The sequence below is a fragment of the Schistocerca serialis genome, chromosome 5 (assembly GCF_023864345.2).
Source record: "Schistocerca serialis cubense isolate TAMUIC-IGC-003099 chromosome 5, iqSchSeri2.2, whole genome shotgun sequence".
Taxonomy (NCBI): domain Eukaryota; kingdom Metazoa; phylum Arthropoda; class Insecta; order Orthoptera; family Acrididae; genus Schistocerca; species Schistocerca serialis.
This window is the reverse complement of record NC_064642.1, coordinates 173,980,752-174,002,563: the sequence shown is the minus strand read 5'-3', so window position 1 is coordinate 174,002,563 and position 21,812 is coordinate 173,980,752. Positions and strand designations below refer to the sequence as shown.

Genomic DNA, 21,812 nt, shown 5'->3' with positions numbered 1-21,812 from the left:
GTAAGAGTACTTGTTGTTGTATAACTGTGCTATCTATCAACAGTTTCCATCTACCTGCCTTACATATACACCATCTTGGCTTGTTGCCGACGTGAACACCGGACCAATCCGCAGCTTGCTACACGCTTCGTCAATCACACCGCCTGCAACGCACAAGAAACACACTGCCGCGTGGTCAGAAGAACTTTCACTAGTTAGCGCCATCTGTCGTGGCAACGATGCATTTCCGGACAGATGTTCATAGAACATTCCATTTCCAGTCAGGAAGCCGTCCCAGGAGTTTGTCGATTTTATTAATGTTCACCCCGGCCCGCCCGGTTAGCCGAGCGGTCGAACGCACGGCTTTCTGGAGTGGGAAGGAGCGCCTGGTCCCCGGCACGAATCCGCCCGGCGGGCTTGTGTCGAGGTCCGGTGGGCCAGCCAGTCTGTGGATGGTTTTTAGGCGGTTTTCCATCTGCCTCGGCAAATGCGGGATGGTTCCCCTTACTCCGCCTCAGCTACACTATGTCGGCGTGTGCTGCGCAAACAAGTTCTCCACGTACGCGTGCACCGCCATTACTCTTGCCACGCAAAGATAGAGGTTACACTCGTCTGGTGTGAGACGTTCCCGCACGATAACCCTTGGTTCGGTGTGGGACGGCGGAGAGGTGAAGTGGACTGCGGTAGTCGTCGTGGGTTGTGGACCACTGCGGCTGCGGCCGGGACGGGGACAGAGCCTCTCCGTCGTTTCTAGGTCCCCAGTCAACATAAAATACAATACAATGTTTACCCCTGTATAGCTCCAGAATGCCAATATGAGAATATCGTGAAAATAGTATTGATCGTACATTTCTGTGAAGTTGAAGTGTCATATACTCATACTATTTATTATTTTTCTAGTAAAATTACATGTATTCTCGAACAACATTTCAAAACACTTGGTCAGATGTGTCCACCCTCCCCGTCCTGAGCGAAGTGGCGCAGTGGTAAGAATACTCGAGTCGCATTCGGGTTGACAACGGCTCAAACCCACGTCCGGCCATGCAGATTTAGTTTTTCCGTGATTTCCGTAAATCGCTCCAGGAAAATGCCGGGATGGTTCCTTTGAAAGGGCACGGCCGATTTCCTTCCTTGTCCTTAAGCAATTCGAGCTTTCGAGCTTGTGCTCCGTCTCCCATGACCTTGATGTCGACGGGACGTTAAACCCAATCTTCCTTCCTTTCTTTCTTTCTTTCTTCTAGCCTTCAGCTGCAAGCGAGAAGGAGAGCGCTTCTGCAGTACTTCGCTCTCGGATATTACGCGGCTGCAGTGGGGCAGAGCGAGAGACGAACAACCGGTGCTTGCAAAATTTAAAAGCTGTACTTTCAGAAAGCCGTAACTGCGTGCTGTCAGAACTATCGCCCAAATTTTCGCTGCCGGACGTTGTGACCGAGCGGTTCTAGGCGCCTCAGTGCGGAACCGCGCTACAGCTAAGGTCGCAGGTTCGAATCCTACCTCGGGCATGGATGTGTTGAAACGTCCCCTTAGAAAAAATTACGTTATTTGATTTTCAAACAGCTGAGCAAAACTGAACGTACTGAGACATTTCTCTCTTTACTTATTCAGATCATCATTAAACTGACACACAATATTTTTAGCGCAACGCAATCTGACTTTCAATAATCCCCACAAAAGAATGGCCCTGACTAACAATAACGTATACCTTTCATGAATCACTTACCTCACAAAAATCTTCGTTACTTTAACTACTGCAATACAGCGAGCGCCAATACTGCCAGCTAAATAAAAGATTCTAACTACTGAAGGCACTAACTACTGATAGGCATAGTTAGCAAATGAAGTATTTTGATAGAGAACAAACAACGCATTTACCTTAATAATGTTCAAAAGTCATCATATATATATCTATCAATTCATGACCTCCACGTTTACCAATTTCCTTTTTCTGGCGGACACACGTCCAGATCGTCCGCTTATAGCAACCTCTCAAAACTCTGGCGTCTCTCTCTCCACATTCACCATTGCTGGCGGCTCACCTCCAACTGCGCAAAGCTACGCGCTGTTCCCATCCAACTGCCCAACACTACACAAGCGAATATTCCAATAATGAGTCCAACCAGCCACAGACTGCACACAGCACAGACAATATTTTCATACAGAGCTCTACGTGGCGTTACCAACATAAAAACCTAAAGTGCCTACTTACAGTGTGTGATGTCCTTCGGTTAGTTAGGGTTAAGTAGTTCTAAGTCTAGGGGACTTATCACCTGATATGTTAATTCCCATAGTGCTTAGAGCCAGTTTTTGAAATTTTCGCTCAAGACTGATTGCTGGGGCTGATATCCTGCAAATGTATTTTTTCCTCAAAAAATGAAATCAAGTTGATGGCGTTTCCTTGTAAGTGTCTACAGCAGGACGACGTCTCTAGGCGCTACAGTCTGGAACCGCGCGACCGCTACGGTCGCAGGTTCCAATCCTGCCTCGGGCATGGATGTGTGTGATGTCCTTAGGTTAGCTAGGTTTAAGTAGTTCTAAGTTCTAGGGGACTGATGACCTTAGAAGTTAAGTCCCATAGTGCCCAGAGCCATTTTTGAACGATGTCTCGGGTGTAGCGGTAGTACCGTTAATTATGTATACACTGTAAATTATGTACACAAATCTTCCTCGTGCATCCGTCTATTATACCTTAAATCTGTATCAAAATCCCTACAGTAGTTCCATTGGTGCCATTGCATAAAGGGAAAAAATGCGGCAGGGGTCTTTAATTTATAACATGCAGTAACGTAACTTTCGAATCTCGCCCCATCTACACCTACATTCTACATTTATACTCCGCAAGCCACCCAACGGTGTGTGGCGGAGGGCACTTTACGTGCCACTGTCATTACCTCCCTTTCCTGTTCCAGTCGCGTATGGTTCGCGGGAAGAACGACTGTCTGAAAGCCTCCGTGCGCGCTCTAATCTCTCTAATTTTACATTCGTGATCTCCTCGGGAGGTATAAGTAGGGGGAAGCAATATATTCGATACCTCATCCAGAAACGCACCCTCTCGAAACCTGGCGAGCAATCTACACCGCGATGCAGAGCGCCTCTCTTGCAGAATCTGCCACTTGAGTTTATTAAACATCTCAGTAACGCTATCACGGTTACCAAACAACCCTGTGACGAAACGCGCCGCTCTTCTTTGGATCTTCTCTGTCAAACCGATCTGGTACGGATCCCACACTGATGAGCAATACTCAAGTATAGGTCGAACGAGTGTTTTGTAAGCTACCTCCTTTGTTGATGGACTACATTTTCTAAGCACTCTCCCAATGAATCTCAACCTGGTACCGGCCTTACCAACAATTAATTTTATATGATCATTCCACTTCAAATCGTTCCGCACGCATACTCCCAGATATTTTACAGAAGTAACTGCTACCAGTGTTTGTTCCGCTATCATATAATCATACAATAAAGGATCCTTCTTTCTATGTATTCGCAATACATTACATTTGTCTATGTTAAGGGACAGTTGCCACTCCCTGCACCAAGTGCCTATCCGCTGCAGATCTTCCTGCATACATTTTTGACGACGCCTATGTGTTTCGATGCAATGGCAGAACGTGCAACGCCTGCCTAGCAGACTCACCGAGTATGGCGACGCCGACGAGGACGGGGAACATGAAGACGGCGAGCGAGGTGCGGTCGTACTCGGTGCCGAGCGCGATGCCGATGGCGCCCGCCACGTGGCACAGGCTGCGGAAGGTGGGGTGCACGTCCGCCATGGCCACCAGCGTCACCCAGACGGCCAGGATGGCCGTGTAGAAGTCGCAGAACTGCAGCACGCCCAGCGGCATCATGCACCACGAGTACACGTCCTCGCCCGCCTCGCACGCGTGGTAGAAGGTCGAGAAGAACATGGTGGCCGTGTAGACGAGCGCCTCGGTCCAGTAGCGGTGCCGGCACGCCACCACGACGGCCGGCGCGAAGAACAGGTTGGACAGCGTCAGCAGCAGCGCCGCCACCAGCAGCTCGCTCGTCGACGTCATGGCCGAGGCGTCGGTGCAGCCCCAGCCGCGGTAGCCGTGCGCGCACGCGCACGACGAGAAGATGACGCCGCCGCTCAGGTAGTTGTTGCAGCGGCCGTACTCGCCGCACATGTCCGGGCCGCACGCCTGAGCAGACAGCCGAGAGCAAAAGTCAGTAACAAGGAGAGTGCCGGGTAGTATTACTGGATAGCAAGTGGAGGTCAGACAGACTTGCCACTCTTCGCAGTCAGCGTGGCTCATCATTACCCTATTCAGACTTCCACAACACACACAGTTCTTTTTTTTTTTAACTTAAATAATGAAATGCACAGTTGTAACAGGTTTTATATATATATATATATATTAAAGGCGATCGGTTTCGGTCTAGGATCAGACCATTACCTAGGCCAAATGGTTCAAATGGCTCTGAGCACTATGGGACTTAACATCTGAGGTCATCAGTTCCCTTGAACTTAGAACTACTTAAACCTAACTAACCTAAGGACATCACACACATCCATGCCCGAGGCAGGATTCGAACATGCGACTATAGCGGTCGCGCGGTTCTAGACTGAAGCGCCTAGAACCGCTCGGCCACACTGGCCGGCTCATCGAGTCCAGAAACTATCTCAACTACGCTTGTAACCAATCGGAACATCAGTTATAAGCAACATTAGGAGGTGATAATAAGCGCACACAAGAATCTGAGGCTGACACAACGTTTATGTGACGCATCCACAGCTAATTTTTGTAATGGAACAGTTTACCACGTATAGCTGTTGTTCCAACAGCTTAAAAGCATAGCTAAGATCGTTTTCGGACTCGATGATGGTCGGATCCTAGACCGAAATCGAACGTCTTTAATAAAAAATACTTACACAATTGTGTATTTCATTATGCAGTTTTCAACCTTCATTAAACCTGTACAATATCACCTATACTAAAGATTCTTATTTTTGACTGGAACAGCAGACACCATTGTCTCACAAATACAACAAACTGTTTTTGATATAAGGTCTCTTATGCAGACATCTGTTTTCTCATGTAGGCCCAAACTTGTTTCAGCACCTCTGTGCCATCTGGTATTCTCCATTCAGTTCTTATTCTGCATTACTAGGTTACGTGGGATCTTCTGCAGATTGTTGGATAATGGTAGCTTAGCTTCTCATTAGCTTTCGACAATCCTTCAACTGTTACTGAAATGCATACCCAATAAACTAGACATATTTTACAGCATTTCACTCGTAAATGAAATGGCTCTGAGCACTATGGGACTTAACATCTGTGGTCATCAGTCCCCTAGAACTTAGAACTACTTAAACCAAATTAACCTAAGGACATCACACACATCCATGCCCGAGGAAGGATTCGAACCTGCGACCGTAGCAGTCGCGCGGTTCCGGACTGCGCGCCTAGAACCGCTAGACCACCGCGGCCGGCCACTCGTAAATAACTGTGACTGGACACTGCAGCTACATTAACGCTGTGTTTTGAAAGGAACAGTGTTATTCACGAGTGAAGTTGTCCAAGACATGTGTAGTATTTGTGCGTTTATTCTAACAACAGATCAATGTGCAACTGACGAAGATTTCCAAAATTAGAACTATGCAATAATGTACAGAGGGTTCTACATAAAGCAATAATGAATAATAATTAAGAATATAATCTCGCAGTCTGTCCAAGGTTTTCGAGAGGTCTCCCTTCCTAGTCATTTCCGGTACTCGTAATACTCTTCCAAAAATTTCCAATTGGGATTCCCACTCGTAGCCTGTTGGTATACAAGGCCCGGAAAGCACGAAGTTCAACTACAGCCCGTTCTGCTCTCAAGAGCTGTAAAAGAACACACCGAAGGGCAGCTCACACTGAGGCGTTACCATGTCCGATACGATATGCGATGCGGCTGGCGACGCGGCGGAGGAGCAGTCAACATTAGCGGAGCGCATGGAAACATTGTGGAAGCGGCTTAACTGGTTTACACTGGGACGACAGCAGTACGACACCGACACTTAACGTCTGTCGTATCGCCCGGCGTAACATGGAGTGCTGGTCGCTCCACGCAACTTGTGTCGTACGGTACACAGGCAGGGAAATCTCAAGTCATCCTATGAAGCAAAGCTACAGCAGTCTTTGTAGTTAGTTCATCAGTAAAACTTCCAGTGTAAAAAATTTAAAAAATCACACTGTTCTGGGATTCGCCTTTGTTCTCCGCTATGCAGTCTTTCTCATGCGATTTTGAGGAAACTATTCGATGAAAAACTGATTTTTCCGCACTTATAGTCTGACATCACAGCTTGATCATGAATCGGTTTTCTGTTCGTTATTGCCCATAGTTATTGTGATACTTCGAATTAAAGTAAAACACAACACATATTTTGAAAAGTTTGCAGTGAAGACTGTGCTCGCCGGCCAGGACACGTATTGCTGCTGGTAACATATCTAAATTATTTTTAATGGTGGAAGGAGAGAGACACCTCTTTCCATTCTCGAGAAAATACGTGAGATACTGTATATTTGTCGTTGTTCTCGGCGCGGTTGGCCGCTGTGCGTCGCACGCGAGGCCACTGCCTGCTGATTTGCGCACTATTGAGCTGCCTCGTGGTTCTCTTCTTCATATGCTCCCCATGCAAGCCGACGCTGAATATGGAACAACTTACTGAAAAGAAAAGACACAGGGAGTGATTAGTTGACGAAGCAGGATGGGTGTTTTTTTCAGACTTTGCCCTAATCTCAGGAGATTTTATGGCAGTCGAAAAGAGAATTGAAAGCGAAATTACGTTTACTTATGAATAAGCAGCTGCACGAAGCCAAGAGGACACGTCTTCTTTTTCCTTATCATCATGGGCTTTTTCCATTTCCTCAAAAACACTGTCTACCACTACACAGGGTTCACCACCCACTGCTACACCATTGGCTGCCGATTTACTTCAAACCAGCAACGTTTCTTCAAAATATTCCTCAAACTGAATTATATACCACTCCGCTGGACTGAGCAGTTGTAGAAATACTATCCTACCTTTATCAATTTGGAACGATTACTTACGCATGTACTACAGCGACTGAAGTAACAATGTAGGGTGGCGTACCAAAAATTAGCTTTCCAAGGTGAAACTTTTAACGTTGTTCACACACCTTAACCAACTTACCTTACTGTAATGAGTAGCCTCTCGGCGAAAGAAATAGCAAGCAGAAAATTTGTGTCTTGCTTTGTCAGAGTAACTGACAGTAGTTGCTCCAAAAGATGGAAACTGTCTGGATTCATTCTGTAGAAATCATGGAATATGTGTTCGTGTTAGGAGAGCTCACCAGAAACCACGGATGCTATTTAGAGCACTGTAAGGGTGCACCCAGTACACTTCCCTTTCTTTTACAGTTTCTTCAACTTCAAATAACGGCCAGCCACAATAACGTATTCTTCACAAGAGGTGATGGTTGCAAGTGAAACTGAAAGAGAAAAGTGATCCGTGCTGTGTCGTTGCTTGTCGTATGGCGAGCCGCATCGTGCATCTTGCAGCGTATCGTGTCATCCTAGTGGGAACACGTGTGTCGCACCCATAAATTTCGCGTTGCGCGACCTTCACTCCAATGTGTTCTATCATACAGCCTCAGTATGAACCACGCGTCACTCTACTTTGTTAATAACGTTTAAGAGGATTAGACAGAAATTTAGATTTTTTTTAAAATGCTCATTTTGTAGCAATAAGAAGTTTCATATGGAGAGTGTCCGAGAAGTCCCAGTTCCCCTCTATACTTGGAACAACTGGGCGAATAAAATACTATTCTGTGTCTTATTGGTATCCAAGATCTGAATCTAACAAAAACCATTTTTGGTAGAATTGTATTACTTTTTCATTATTGCAGTGTTTCAGTAATGCAGCCATGGTTGATGTGAGCCGACACAGTTACACTGTTGAGGTACGGTGAGTAGAGAGAGAGAGAGAGAGAGAGAGAGAGAGAGAGAGAGAGAGAGAGAGAGAGAGAGTGTGTACGCGCACGAACGTACACATACAGAACAAGCAATGAGAGAAACAATGAGTGCGTTTCGCCGTCGCTTCGACAAGGCAAAACCTTTTAAAGCTATCCAGCTTGTTTGGGAAAAATGTGCTTTTGCTTCAGGCAACATACACATCTGTCCAAGACATAATCGCCTTCTTTTTGTGCCACGAGTGGAGCATTTTTCATTCTGGTGCCCACTGCATGAGTTGCAACCCCTCTCTTCTCAGGGTATGGTCCGGGATGTCGCCGCGGTTACTAATCGGGTTATGGAGAATGGAAATTCTTATTTGGAGCGTTGCAAATGCGGTTAAGACTTCAGTTCAAGGGGCAATAGAATCATGGATCACGCGTAGGTAGGCCTACAGTAGGACAGAGCTCCAGCACACTTTGGAATTCAGGTGTGCGAGATACCCGAACAATTTCTAGGCCGCTGGACTGGACGTGGTTTAACAACGTTATCAGCCCCACTGAAATAACCATTACGAAGCACGGGCGTTACCACACCAGGCAACTCATTACAGGGAATAATTTGACCTGAAATTGCTGAACTTCGTTACAAGACTTGCGCACAGAAGTCAAGGTAGCCTATTCGAAGCATAACTCCCGAGATGCCTCTTATGGACGGATTGTTTCGCACAGATCGCTGTGTAAAGCATAATGGTGCGCACACGTATCTGTAGTTTACTTTTTGTAAGCAAGTACACTCATGCTCATAAATTAAGGGTTATTGCAGAATGTGGCGCCACACAACGTGGCACTACACAAAACTGGCGCTAATAGCATAGGCACGTAGGTAACACACACGACACAGATCTGTAAGTCCACGGTATTGGTGATAAGCTGAGAAAACGTTCCCGAAACACATGTGCTACAAAACGCCTGCGCATGTACCCCGACATCAATATGGGATAGGATCACCATGCACACTTACACAGGCCGCACAGCAGGTTGGCATACTCTGTATCAGATCGTCGAGAAGCTGCTGATGCCTGTCGGAGCACCTGAAGTGTCCTAGGGGTGTGAAGGCGTGCAGCGATACATCGACCGAGAGCATCCCAGACGTGCTCAATGGGGTTTAGGTCTGGAGAACAGACAGGCCCCTCCATTCACCTGATATCTTCTGTTTCAAGGTACTCCTCCACGATGGCAGCTCGATGGGACCGTGCATTATCATTCATGAGGAGGAAGGTGGGACCCACTGCACCCCTGAAAAGGCGGACATACTGGTGCAAAATGACGTCCTGATGCACCTGACCTGTTACAGTTCCTCTGTCAAAGACATGCAGGGGTGTATGTGCACCAATCATAATCCCACCCCACACCATCAAACCACGACCTCCATACAGGTCCCTTTCAGGCACATTAAGGGGTTGGTATGTGGTTCCTGGTCCACGCCAGATGAAAACCCGTGAGAATCACTGTTCAGACTGTACCTGGACTCGTCTGTGAACATAAACTGGGACAACTGTTGCAATGCCCATGTACTGTGTTCTTGACACCAGGCTTTACGGCCTCTCCTGAGACCAGGGGTCAGTGGAATACACCTTGCAGGTCTCCGGGCGAATAAACCATGTCTGTTCAGTCGTCCGTAGACTGCGTGTCTGGAGATAACTGTTCCACTGGCTGCGGTAAGGTCCTGAGCAAGGCTACCTGCAGTACTCCGTGGCCGTCTGCGGGCACTGATGGTGAGATATCGGTCTTCTTGTGGTTTGTACACTATGGACGTCACGTACTGTAGTGCCTGGACACGATTCCTGTCTGTTGGAATCGTTGCCATATTCTTGAGATCACACTTTGTGGCATACGGAGGGCCAGTGCTACTACCTGCTGTGTTTGACCAGCCTCCAGTCGCCCTAGTATTCTACCCTCCGTAACGTCATCAACATGTGTTCTTTGAGCCATTTTCAACACACAGTCACCATTAGCACGTCTGAAAACGTCTGCACACTTACTCGCTGCACCGTACTCTGACATGCAACAACACACCACTGCGTATGTGGAGTGCTGCCAGCACCACCGTGCGACGACCGCAGGTCAAATCCACCGCATGGTCATACCTCGAGGTGATTTAAACCCGCAAAGCGCCCACCAGGGCGTTGTTTCAGCATGTATCAGCATTATCCTTAATTTATGAGCATTAGTGTACATACAGGGCGTTATTGGACGCACTACTCAAGAGTGGCAAACCTTGTCGCATGCCTTTCTTTTTGTCATTATATTTTTAATTAGAAAATTAAAGGAGATCTAAGCAAAGCAATTCACGGTGTCCAGATTCGTAACTACAGAGACTGAACGAACTACTTCAGAAAGCACGATTCCATTTTCTCTATAACGTCATGACGGCTATCTTAATTTCGTAAGTCTCTGGTGGAAAACGCAGAACGCGTTGGATTTGCAAAGGACAGGCAGAGAAATGGAGCAATAAAAATACGGTTCTTGGTGAAGAGTTCAGTCCGGCCTGCGAGAGACTCTATGTAACGGAAGTCTGGCGCAGAGCTTATGAGTAGTCACGTAGAACATTTTACAGGAAGGCACAGGGCGATGGCCGAAACTCTGACCTCATTTTTGCAACGGCAAGGGAGGGTCGCGTTTGGCTGTTGTTGTGGAAGGGCACAGCCTCCTAACTGTGTTCGTGTAAATTCTCAACACTTCTGTGAAAGTGACGGTATTGAAACTCATTTTTTTTAAAACTGAGGATGGATTCCGAATGTCCATTGGATTTATTCGTAGAGGCGATGTCTTGGCGGGATTTTCGGTGACAGGTGGTTTCAGGCGACCGCAGCTGCAGTCTCCCCACTTTTTACGAATTTCTGGACTTCTGTACGTTGGCATAATCCGTAAGATACCGCGAATGTGCGCGGGGAAATGGGAATTCGGCCTCGAGGTTTCGTGGAGAGAGAGGTCGGTTTGTGCTTATCGCGGCGTCTTTTCGGAGACACTCCGCGTTTTTGGAAGATCGGTTTGAGATGAGGTCCGCAATGAGACCCTACACAGACGATCAGTGTTCGAGCCGCGACAGCACCATCGTCTCCTGCGGCAGACAAAGGAGCGCGCCAGTGGCGCCATTTCAGCATACGGTGAGTGTAACTCGCAGCACTGGCGCGTACGGGAACTCTGAGACATCCACTGAGCTGCAGGTCATTGACGAGTTTCTGTCTCACATACACGGCAGCTCTGTTGAATGTAAGTGCTTTGTCGATAATCCGACAGCTGTCCAGTCACTAATTTATTGTTATATTCCGTGCAGTTGATTTAAAATTAACATGGTTTGGAGTGATTCAGGATTGCGTTGAGAGGGCCTAATTACTCGTATCAAGCAATGGGATAACTCCGTGAGCCAGTGAACAGACAGTTACTTTGTATTTGAACATTGCTCGTTATAGATTGATTTACATTTTACATGAATATAGACTTCCCATATGATTAAATTAATATTTAATTACTCGCTGTTTTTTTATTTATCACCTGCCACTGACATTAGGTCTTATGACATTCTGCTAATGAGACTGACAGCTTTAGAGGCTTTCAGATAGCGTTACTGGGATATATTGCGTACATTGATTACAAGACTTGATTGAAAGCATGTGGGACGCTTTAAGGTAAATTTTTGGACGAGACAGTCAACCTCACACACTGCATTTTGCTCTACAAGACATGTAAATCTGATGTAATTTGGAGCCTCTAAGTGTGTGAGTCCGTGGACTATTGGTAGCATGTTTGACTAGTAGTCAACACGTCCTCTGTCCAGGGTTCGAACCCAGCCTCTACTTAGAATATGAACAAAATCATCAGCAAAGACGGCCGAAGACTTCTGGTGTAACGAAAAATATTCCTCCTGCAAGCGGTCTTATCAGAGAAGGAGGAGGAGCGGACAGAGTTTAAGGGCGAGCTCTTGGACATGAGGTGCGAAACTGCCCCTAAAATGAGGAAGAATCACCAATGATCAACTGCATGAGAATACAGAATGAAATGGAAACCATTTCAATAACGACATTATTTATATCAACAAGACATGTGGACGGTTAGTTAAAAAACTATCATCTTGATCTCTGCATCGCGAAGATACCACATTAGTCGCCTAAACGCAACTCCGGGAGATGTACTGCCAAGGGAGAAGTGACCCACATACGATGAGTCGGGGCATGGAAGGTTAGTCGTATGAACGTGGTAGGCAAGCTAGAAAATCTGGAAAGGGAAATGCGAAGTCTCTACCTACATACAATTGGAGTCAGCGAAGTGAAGAAGACCAGGATTTCTGGTTAGATGAACACAGGATAATATAAACGACAGGAGAAAGTGAGGTAACGGGAGTAGGATTCGTTATGAATGGGAAAGTAGGGCAAATAATGAGCTACTGAGAACAGTTCAGTGATAGGATTGTTGTCATCAGATTCGACAGCAAACCAACGCCAACAAAACAGGTCAGGTATACATGCCGACTTCAAAAGCAGAAGATAAAGTTGGAGAAAGAATATGAGGATATTAAACGGGTACTTCAATAAGTAAAGTGACTCATGAAAGACCAGAAGGGGCAGAAGAAAGAATTACGGGAGAATAAGGACCAGGTAACGGGAATGAGAGCGGGGAAAGTCTAAGTTAGTTCTGCAATAAATTTCAGCTAGTAAAAGCGAATACACTTTTTTTAAAAAAATCACAAGAGGAGGGCGTATAGGGCTACTAAGAAAATACTCGGAGACACAGTAAAATTCCAGCTGGATTGTATCTTGGTCAGCGTCTTACCATCAAAAGTCCGTCCACATCCCTTTTCCAAATTAAAACTGGCCCGCTTTAGTCGTGATGTATTTTGTTTTTCGTTAGCTGATACTGCACATTCGTTCACATTTTTGAAAGCTTTTGAGCAGATACATGGCAGATCCTGTGCAGGTGTTACACTCTCAGGAATAGAATCACTACTATGCACTTCGAGAATGGTAGTTGTTTCTGACAGTAATACCACCACATGCATTTTTACCAAAAGGAAGCCACGAAATCTATATTAAAATGACATCGCAATTACCTGTTGGATATATTCCAATCTCTCTCTTGCCCTACAGCTGTTGTCCTCTACGGCCTCGTGTAGTAACATGGCAGCTGCTTCCTGAGATCTTAGCACTTGTCGTATGTTCATGTTCCTTCTTCAAATCAGTGCTCTTTTTTGCCTGTGTTAATCTTCTTTTTGTATCTTCCTCGGATCACCAACCTTTTTTTAAAAAAATTTTCTCTCTCATGTAACTATTCATTTCTGAGTACCATCTACACTCCTACGTCCTCAATTATCGCTAATCTTATTACTGTCATTTCTCGTTACTTTCACCTTTCTTTGATTTCTTTCTTAGTCGATATTCTGTGCTCTTCAGACGGTTCCTTCTATTCGAATTCTATTCCTGAAACTTTCTTATACTTTCGTGTAACCCATCAGTTATCTGTACATCACCTACTCATGCACGTGGGAGCACTTTGGTTGCGTGTGTTTGAACTGAACACTTTCTTGCTCTGTTGGCTATCTGAGAGCGTCGACCGCGGACATTCGATATGCGCCGGCAGCTGTTACAAATCCCGGACGCCGGGGATACACAAACAACCTAGGCCGACAAAGCCACGTGCCGCAATGTTTTGAAGCTCTGCGAGAAACTGGACCACCGGCAGCGTCTGACTGCTGTGGAGAAGTAGCGATGGGAGGAGGGGAGCGAAGGAAGGCGTGGGAGAGTGGGAAAGATCGATCGGATTGTAGATCGCAGTGACGTCCACTGTCATCCACACGGATATTTTCCTACCCTGCATATCTGCACCAACGCAAACTTTTACCAGTGCAAGATCACGCGGAGTGTTATTAGCACATGAAACAGTGCAAAATAGTCATTATCTCAAGATCAGTGCTTATTTTTCTACGTGAACTACTTCTTCGCCTTAGCTGTTGTCTGCAGTGGTAAGGAGTTAAAAAGGAACGGACGTACAAACTACTGACGACGAGGTCGAGACACTATTTTTAGATCTTTAAATAGAACAAGGGCCCTACAACAGTGTGCGAAAATTTTCTTCTTCATTTGTGTGCTACAAATGAACAGCAATACCACCAATTGTCAGGCACAGATTATTGAATTCTCGCCATCCAATCACGTAAAGGAAAAAATTGTATTTATTAGTGCATACAGTACTGTGATACGTTTGCAAGTAGTGGCCGTAATTACTAAATGGGGCAATGAGTATAAATTATCACTTTTCCTGGGATTTACATATTTCGAGACTAGTTTTGATTATGTCAGCAAAATATGTACAAAACGTCCTTGAAAAACACGGAAGTGATTCATTCTGTGTTAGTATGCGGAGAATATACACGGGAATGGTGCAAATTTATTGGACTACATCACGATTGTGGTGGAGGACTGAGGGAAAGGACTGAATTTTTGCAATAAATTTCAGCTAGTAATAGCGAACACACTGTTCAAAAATCACAAGAAGAGAACAAATACTTGGAAATTGCCCGGTGGCGCAGGAAGACTGCAGAGGGATTACCTCATGGTCAGACAGACGCACAGGAAGCAAATATTAAACAGTAAAGTCCATCTAGGAGAAGACATAAATTCGAATCACAATTAAGTTACTACGACTAGCAGTCTGAATTCTGAGAGAATCACACGGAAGAATGATTGTGGAAAGAAGTGGGATCCTCAAGTTGGAAGAATCCTCAAGTTGGAAGATGAGTTGCGCTTGAAGTTCTCAAAGGCCGTAGATCCTGCGATAAGGTATAAAACAGTTGGAAGCGCAGTTGAAGAGAAATGGACATCTCTGGAAATTTACAGAATTTGTTTTTGGATAGATTTGGCTACGAGCAAACAATTATTTCTTCTTTTTTACCCAGATATGTACAGAATTTCAGTTTCTCAGAACAGTATTGACAACTTTAAAAAAGAAACAGTTATGCCACGCTGTGGTTTTTGTGGCTCTCAGTATCTTGTGTTATACCTGTTTTTCTTACACTGTTTGTCATCTGTAAGCCATAGTTTGCGTTTTGTGTACCTAATATTGAAATTTCTGGTTCTCAGTCGGCGCCACATCTGGCGACTTGCGGCCGATGACGAGGATGAAATGATGATGATGACAACAGAACACCCTTTTCCGCTCGGGGACTGGGTGTTGTGTTGTTCTCATCATCATTTCATCCTCGTCATCGGCCGCAAGTCGCCCAATGTGGCGCCGACTGAAGTAAGACTTGCACCTGGCGGCCGAACCCGAATGGGACCTCCCGGACAACAATGCCATACGATCGTTTCATTTCATTCTGCTTCTCTGTTCAATTTATCGAATTGCAGTCCTGAAATGTCAGCCGATAATTACCAGATGTGTTGCGTTTGTCTGTGTTGGTACTGGTTGTCCATAGTTTTCTGTGCTGAATTATATATTCTGTAGGCTATTATATGTCCTTGTTTACGTGTTTACGAGTATGTTGGTTATTCTGAGTGATTCTTTGTTGTTATAGTTGAGGGTGCACCATTTGCTTCTTGTTGTGAGGGGATTCTTGTTCATGTGCGTCTGTGTGTGTTCTGTCTGTTTGTGTGTTCTATGTGCTTACACACACACACACACACACACACACACACACACACACACACACACACACACACACAAGACAACATTCCCAGTCGTGGAAATATACGGAAACACACGAAAGACAATGGAGCTTTTAGAGGGTTCCAGGAGAAAAATAAACTGCAGATACATCCGAAATCGTCATCCACCAAGATAACAGATCGTAAACAAAGCTTTTCTATGAAGCAGCTAGCACCATCTCCTCCACTGACGATCACTGAGTAACACACAACATTGCGAGAAGAGACGGTCCGTCGACTTGTAAAGTCACGTTTGCTGCCGAAGGGATAACCTAGTGCCGACCGGAGTGGCCGAGCGGTTCTAGGGGCTAGAGTCTGGGACCGCGCGACCGCTACGGTCGCAGGTTCGAATCCTGCCTCGGGCATGGCTATGTGTGATGTCCTTAAGTAAGTTAGGTTTAAGTAGTTCTAAGTTCTAGGGGACTGATGACCTTAGAAGTTAAGTCCCATAGTGCTCAGAGCCATTTTGATAACCTTGTGACAGTCCCGGAGCATCTAACTTCGACGCTCTCTATCGCCGTTGGATGATGTTTCCGGACGCGGGTTCCTATCCGCGATTTGTTCCTCCTAGAAGACTGTCGCAACTTTCCTGTACGATAGGGGCGAAGGCTTGCATAGTTCCCTCTTGTACATATTGCGTATCACCCGCCTTTCCATGCAGCATTCTTTTCCATTCTTCTGTGTGTTACTCTTGTCAGCAACTTGAATATATAAGCTGTTAAACTGACTATACGATGGTTCTCACACTTATCTGCCCTTGCTATTTTTGACATTGTACATATGACATTTTTCCGGATGTCTGATGCTATGTCTCCAGTCGCATAAGGCTCTACACACCAAATTAATCATCCTTACCTTCAATGACGTTGCTCGAATTCCTCCAGAAAAAGGCAGGAGGTACATAGTAACAACAAACAGAAATCTGAGAACCGAAAACAAATTTGTCTCATTTTGATCAACGAAAAAAAGTTACACAGGTGAGAATTGTAAAGCTCATGAACTGAGAAGCAAGAACAAAGACTTAAGAACTAAGAAGTTGTGAGGGTACTGGTGTGTAGTATCTGTAAGTGGTTGTTCTCTGGAGGGCGACAATGCCCAGTGGCGCAAGCAGAGGCAGTTGTTGAGAGGATGTGGAAGGTGTAGGCTGCGTGAGCCAAAGGCGTTTGCGTAGCGAAGGAGTTATCTCTATGTTTAATAGCAGTGGCACACAGTTTGAATAATAGTGTGTTTACGTTTGTGCAGTGTGATAAAGGAAATAAATTAAATTTTACCAGTTCTTAATGCGTCTCCATCAGTTAGTACCACACCATTGCATTTAACAATGAACGAAGTCTCGATATACAGTTATACACGGTCAACTACAACAAGAGGATTTTAACATAATAATCATTAATTAACCCATATAATCTCCAAGGAGACGGGAGCTTATAAAGTGAGGAGTGAGAAGCGAGCTGTAAGAACGAAGAAACAGGAAATTAACTTCAATAACCGAGGTTGGTTCTAGAGAGAAAACGAGAACTTCTTGGAATGGCGAATTTTACAGTTCTCCGTGCTCCGTTTGCCCCTCAATCCCACAGATCGCCTCCTATCCTGTTTTACAGCACAGGCCAGCCTCCGACCTCCACATTCTGCGTTGAGTTGTGGAAGTCCAATATCCTGTCGCCTACTCGTACAACTCGCAGTGTCCAATGGTTCATAACGTTTTGGCTTATTGGTGAATATCCAGAACGAGTAAATATATCGAAGTCTGGTTTTTGCTGCTACGGAAAACAATGTGACGAATGTTCTGCCCTTAATAAGTAATTGTTTAAGTTTATAGCTGCTGAATTACAATACTGTTCGAAAAAAGCACTATGACACTGGAAAAATAGTATACTCGGCTGTAGCCTTGTCACAACCGACGATCATACAGCGAGATGTCTCCCCTATTCCTCCGTAGAAAATAGGAATGCTGTACCTTCAGCTGCCGCCTACAACCGAGCCACCAACCACGCATAGATGAACTGCAGGTGGTCGCCCGTTCAGTGCACCACTAACACAACCACGGGAGACCGCTCTTCCAGCAGCCGCCTCGGTACCAGGTAGCGCTACGCTCGCCATAAGCAGTGCTGCTATCGTTGGTAGCATGTCTCTTCACCAAGTCATACGCAGCCACCACGCTTTCCAAGTGTTCTTCCGATGGACGGCTTTATAGGACACCACCCTGCCTCTCTCCAGCCATTCGACACCAGAGTTCTTGTGCTTAATGCCGACCGCTTTGCAGTTCCTCAGAGTTCCGTTCTCTGAGCGCGCGTACACTCCAGGCCTTACGCCAGCCACACCAAGGTCCACCAGTCGGAGCCTACTGCCTCGTCGGCCGCGGGTGCGCCAACCATGGATTATGTTCAAAAAAATGGCTCTGAGCACTATGAGACTTAACATCTGAGGTCATCAGTCCCGTAGGACTTAGAACTACTTAAACCTAACTAACCTAAGGACAACACACATATCCATGACTGAGGCAGGATTCGAACCTGCGATCGTAGTAGTCGCGCGGTTCCGGACTGAAGCGCCTAGAACCGTTCGGCCACCGCGGCCGGCGGACTATGTTCCCCTATGAATATTCCCCGGTATGATACCCTATTAGGACAGACCAGATACTTAACTGCCATTGCTAGCATAAATGACGTCGCTCGTGCCTTCTAAGAAGCTGTTTCTGTATTTGTTCAGAAGATTAATAAAGCCCCATTGTTCTTTGGCTACCTGGCACGTCCATTCACTAATAGAGTGCATCACCCATGAAGGGACACACAAAGAAAAATCATACAATGTAGGCCTTCACGACCGGTATTGTCTTCAATTAAAACTTCCGGGCTGACAGGCCCTGGTCAATATATAAAACTCTACCCTAACGTTCCGACTCCGACTGTGGGAGACATCCTCCGGTAAAGTTCGTGGTTTTCCCTCGGAGTGTCTCCCGCAGTCGGACACGAAACACTAGGGGAGAGTTTTATACATCGACCACGGCCTGTCAGCCCGAAGTTTTAAGTGAAGACACCAGGAAAGATCCTACGAAGTCGAATTCAGAGGCGGAGGTCTGTCGAGTAATAACAAGATGGCAACATCGCAAACCACTGTTCCACCCTCAGGATAAGAGGTAGCATAAACGTCTGCTCTCCTGTAACAAATGCAAGCAGACAAGCAGCCTTAGATCTGTGCGGCGTACGAAACAAACTATGCGGTGTACAGCTCCACACGCTCACTGGGAAGCGTTTATTGAAGGATTCGGACTAAGCCTGTGTTCTGCTACTCTACTGAAGCAGTCTAAATAAGTTGGCTCCCGAGGCAGGGTTAAAATTGCCATCACTCCTATACCACTCCGGAAAGTCCCGTAGCAATCTATTTTTAGATAAAATCCCAGAACCTATCAATAGATCGGTAAAAGCACATCGCATCAGTCACCACACCGCCTCTAGCTGGCTACTAGCACCTACCACCAATTATCTCTTCCATAACAAAACAGGATAACAATTCAAAGTGAAAAGGGGGAAAAAGGTCAGACAAAAAACAGCAGGCAGCCACAGATAAATATATGTTATTGGTGTCAATTGGACCTCACCATATACGTCACTTTCATCCAACACCATCTCCATACAGCTACAGGCTTCGCGACCTGATATGAGGTCTCTGTGTACCTAGTGCGAGCCCGCTGACTAAACCGCAACACGAAGCCACTTAAGAAAAATATGATTAATCCAAATTCTACATCCGCAATCCCGACTGAGTATACAAAACACTCTTAAAACAATACCTCAGTCACACAGGATCCACAAATCGCAAGGGCTGCTCCGACGGCTCGTCAACTTCGTCAGCTCCATGCAGCTCCACAAAACTGTTTTAATCTTCAGCCTAGCACGCAGTCAACATCAGGGACTTAATGCAGATATTTTATGGCGCCATTTCCTGCTCCCGCTAACAGCATGAGGTATATAGAGGTCGTAGACGAATATATGGAAACACCAAAAACACAACACGTTACCGGCACAGTGGTTAGCACATTGGACTCGCTTTCGGGAGAACGATGGTTCAAACCCGCGTTCGGCCATTCAGATTTAGATTTTCCGTGATTTTTCTGCATCGCTTCAGGCAAATGCCACGACAGTGGAAAGGGTACAACCGGCATCCTTCCCTAGTCAGATGGGACAGATGATCTCGCTGTTTGGTCCCCTCCACCCCCCCCCCCCCCCAAAAATCAACCAACCAACACTTTACCATTCTTTTTAATGAAAAACAGTCTTGGTTGTTTAATGACGCATCATCAGATTTATGAAACAAACAAGAAAGGAAATATAAATCGCCAATCATATGGTCCTATCATGCACGGTTCAAAATAGAAATATCAAAGAAGCGTCTACGAACCATTATAAAAAAACTTACGTTTGTTGTTACGCCGTGAAATCAGCATGCGTCAAGCTCGCGCTAAACGTGAGTGTACCTATACAATAAATAACCGGAATAATAAAATCTTGAAAAACGAAGAAGTACTGCAGCAGAGGCAAAATGAAAAGTACAAACATTACCTTCAATACACACATGACGGAAGGCGCGACAATTATATGGTTTTACTTAAATTTATATTTTGAAACCACTCACGCTCGCCATCTGTGTGAGCTGTCGTCACTAAGCTCCACGAGTCGCTTAGTCCAACTCTGATATGTTAACATGACTGACGTCTTCATCCGTGGCAGCCAATATCACTATACTCTTTAAATGAAGCCACATGTCTGCAGTTCAGTATGTGAGGTCCTTTTGTTGCACTGCCGCGCCTGCCATCACTGTGCACTTTTCATTTTGCCTTTGTTGCAGTACTTCTTCGTTTTTAAGGATTTTCCGATTACTCTTATTTATTGTACAGGTACACGCTCGTTTAGCACCAATTTTGACGTATGCTTATTTCACAGCGTAGCAGCAAACTTAAGATTCTTTCTAATGGTCCATGGACGCTTCTTTGATATTTTTTCGAGCTATGCATGATAGGACCATAAGATAATTTTCGCAACCATGACGGTTTTTCTTCAAAATAATCCTTGCACGGTTGCTGTATTAGCGAGCCTGACGGCGACGGAAAAGCTTTATAACAGGTTACCATGTCTAATACGGTGTAGAGAAATCGGTGACATCCAAAACAGCTTCCATTCGTCTCGGAATAGATAAACACAGGTCCTGTCTGGTTTTCAGAGTAATCTTATACAATTTTTCCTACAAAACAGTGGAAGGCTCGGGTAATGATTATGAAAGTGCATAGTGATAACGCACTCTTCTCTCCAAAGTAGACCAAAAGGACTCAATTATACTGAGATCTGGTGACAGTAGCGGCCAGGGGAGATGCCATAGTCTATCTTCGGGGGGGGGGGGGGGGGGGCGGTCGTCTTGCTACATAGGATCGCCATTGTGGAACACTGTAAGATTGGACAGACATGATCAGCCAAAACGGTCACATAGTCCTTGGTAGTAATGCGCCATTGCAGGGTAACCATGGGGCCCATAGAATACCACGATTTGGCTGCCCAAATACATACCGAACCCACGCAATGTTTCACTCTTGGGATGTAAGCTCGACCAGAAATTGGAAAACTGGGGAGCAAGACTCATCCGACCAAATGTAATTCTTCCACTGCTCCACAGTACAGGTTTCACGGCTTCGGCACCACGTTTTCCTGTTATGGTTCGATGTTTCACTAGTTTTGGAATTCCCGCTTGCCCTGCAGTTCCCTTCTTATGGAGCTCCCTTCGTCTTGACTTGGTGCTGACAGGATTTTCGAGTGCGACATTCAGTTCTGCAGGGACACTAGCAGCTGCCGTCCTCTTTATTTTTCGTCATAATCCTCCTCAATGACCGTCCGTCCCAATCATTCAAAGACGCACTTTCGTCCAGCTAATGACTTAGGAGATGTTTTTCCGCTTTACCTTTATGCTCTAAAAATAGCCGATACCCGGCCTTTTGAAACACCAAACACTCCGGCTTCTTTGGTTACGGAAGCACCCAACATACACGAGCACCAACAATTTCCCCACGTTCCAGTGCACTGAGTTCCGGCACAACGCACTCACAACTATATAGGACACTGTTCCGAAAACGACTGACACTTGCAACCGCAACCTATTGAAGACAATGCACAGGTGCAATACAACAGCGCAACCTGCAGGCTTGGTTAGCACCTGTATTTATGTTCAAGCAAGC

At 45.7% G+C, this 21,812-nt stretch overlaps 1 protein-coding gene across 1 annotated transcript in view; it reads right to left on the bottom strand.

Annotated features, from left to right (window-relative positions):
• Window positions 1–3,560: 3,560 nt before the first annotated feature.
• The window catches only part of LOC126481825 (post-GPI attachment to proteins factor 6), a gene marked incomplete at its 5' end in the record, with an annotated part of 112,709 nt that continues 94,457 nt past the window's right edge, over window positions 3,561–21,812 (bottom strand). Inside the window, one exon of the mRNA XM_050105784.1 lies at window positions 3,561–4,139. Within this exon, the coding sequence (XP_049961741.1) occupies window positions 3,561–4,139 (579 nt within the window). The remainder of the gene's footprint in view (window positions 4,140–21,812) is intronic.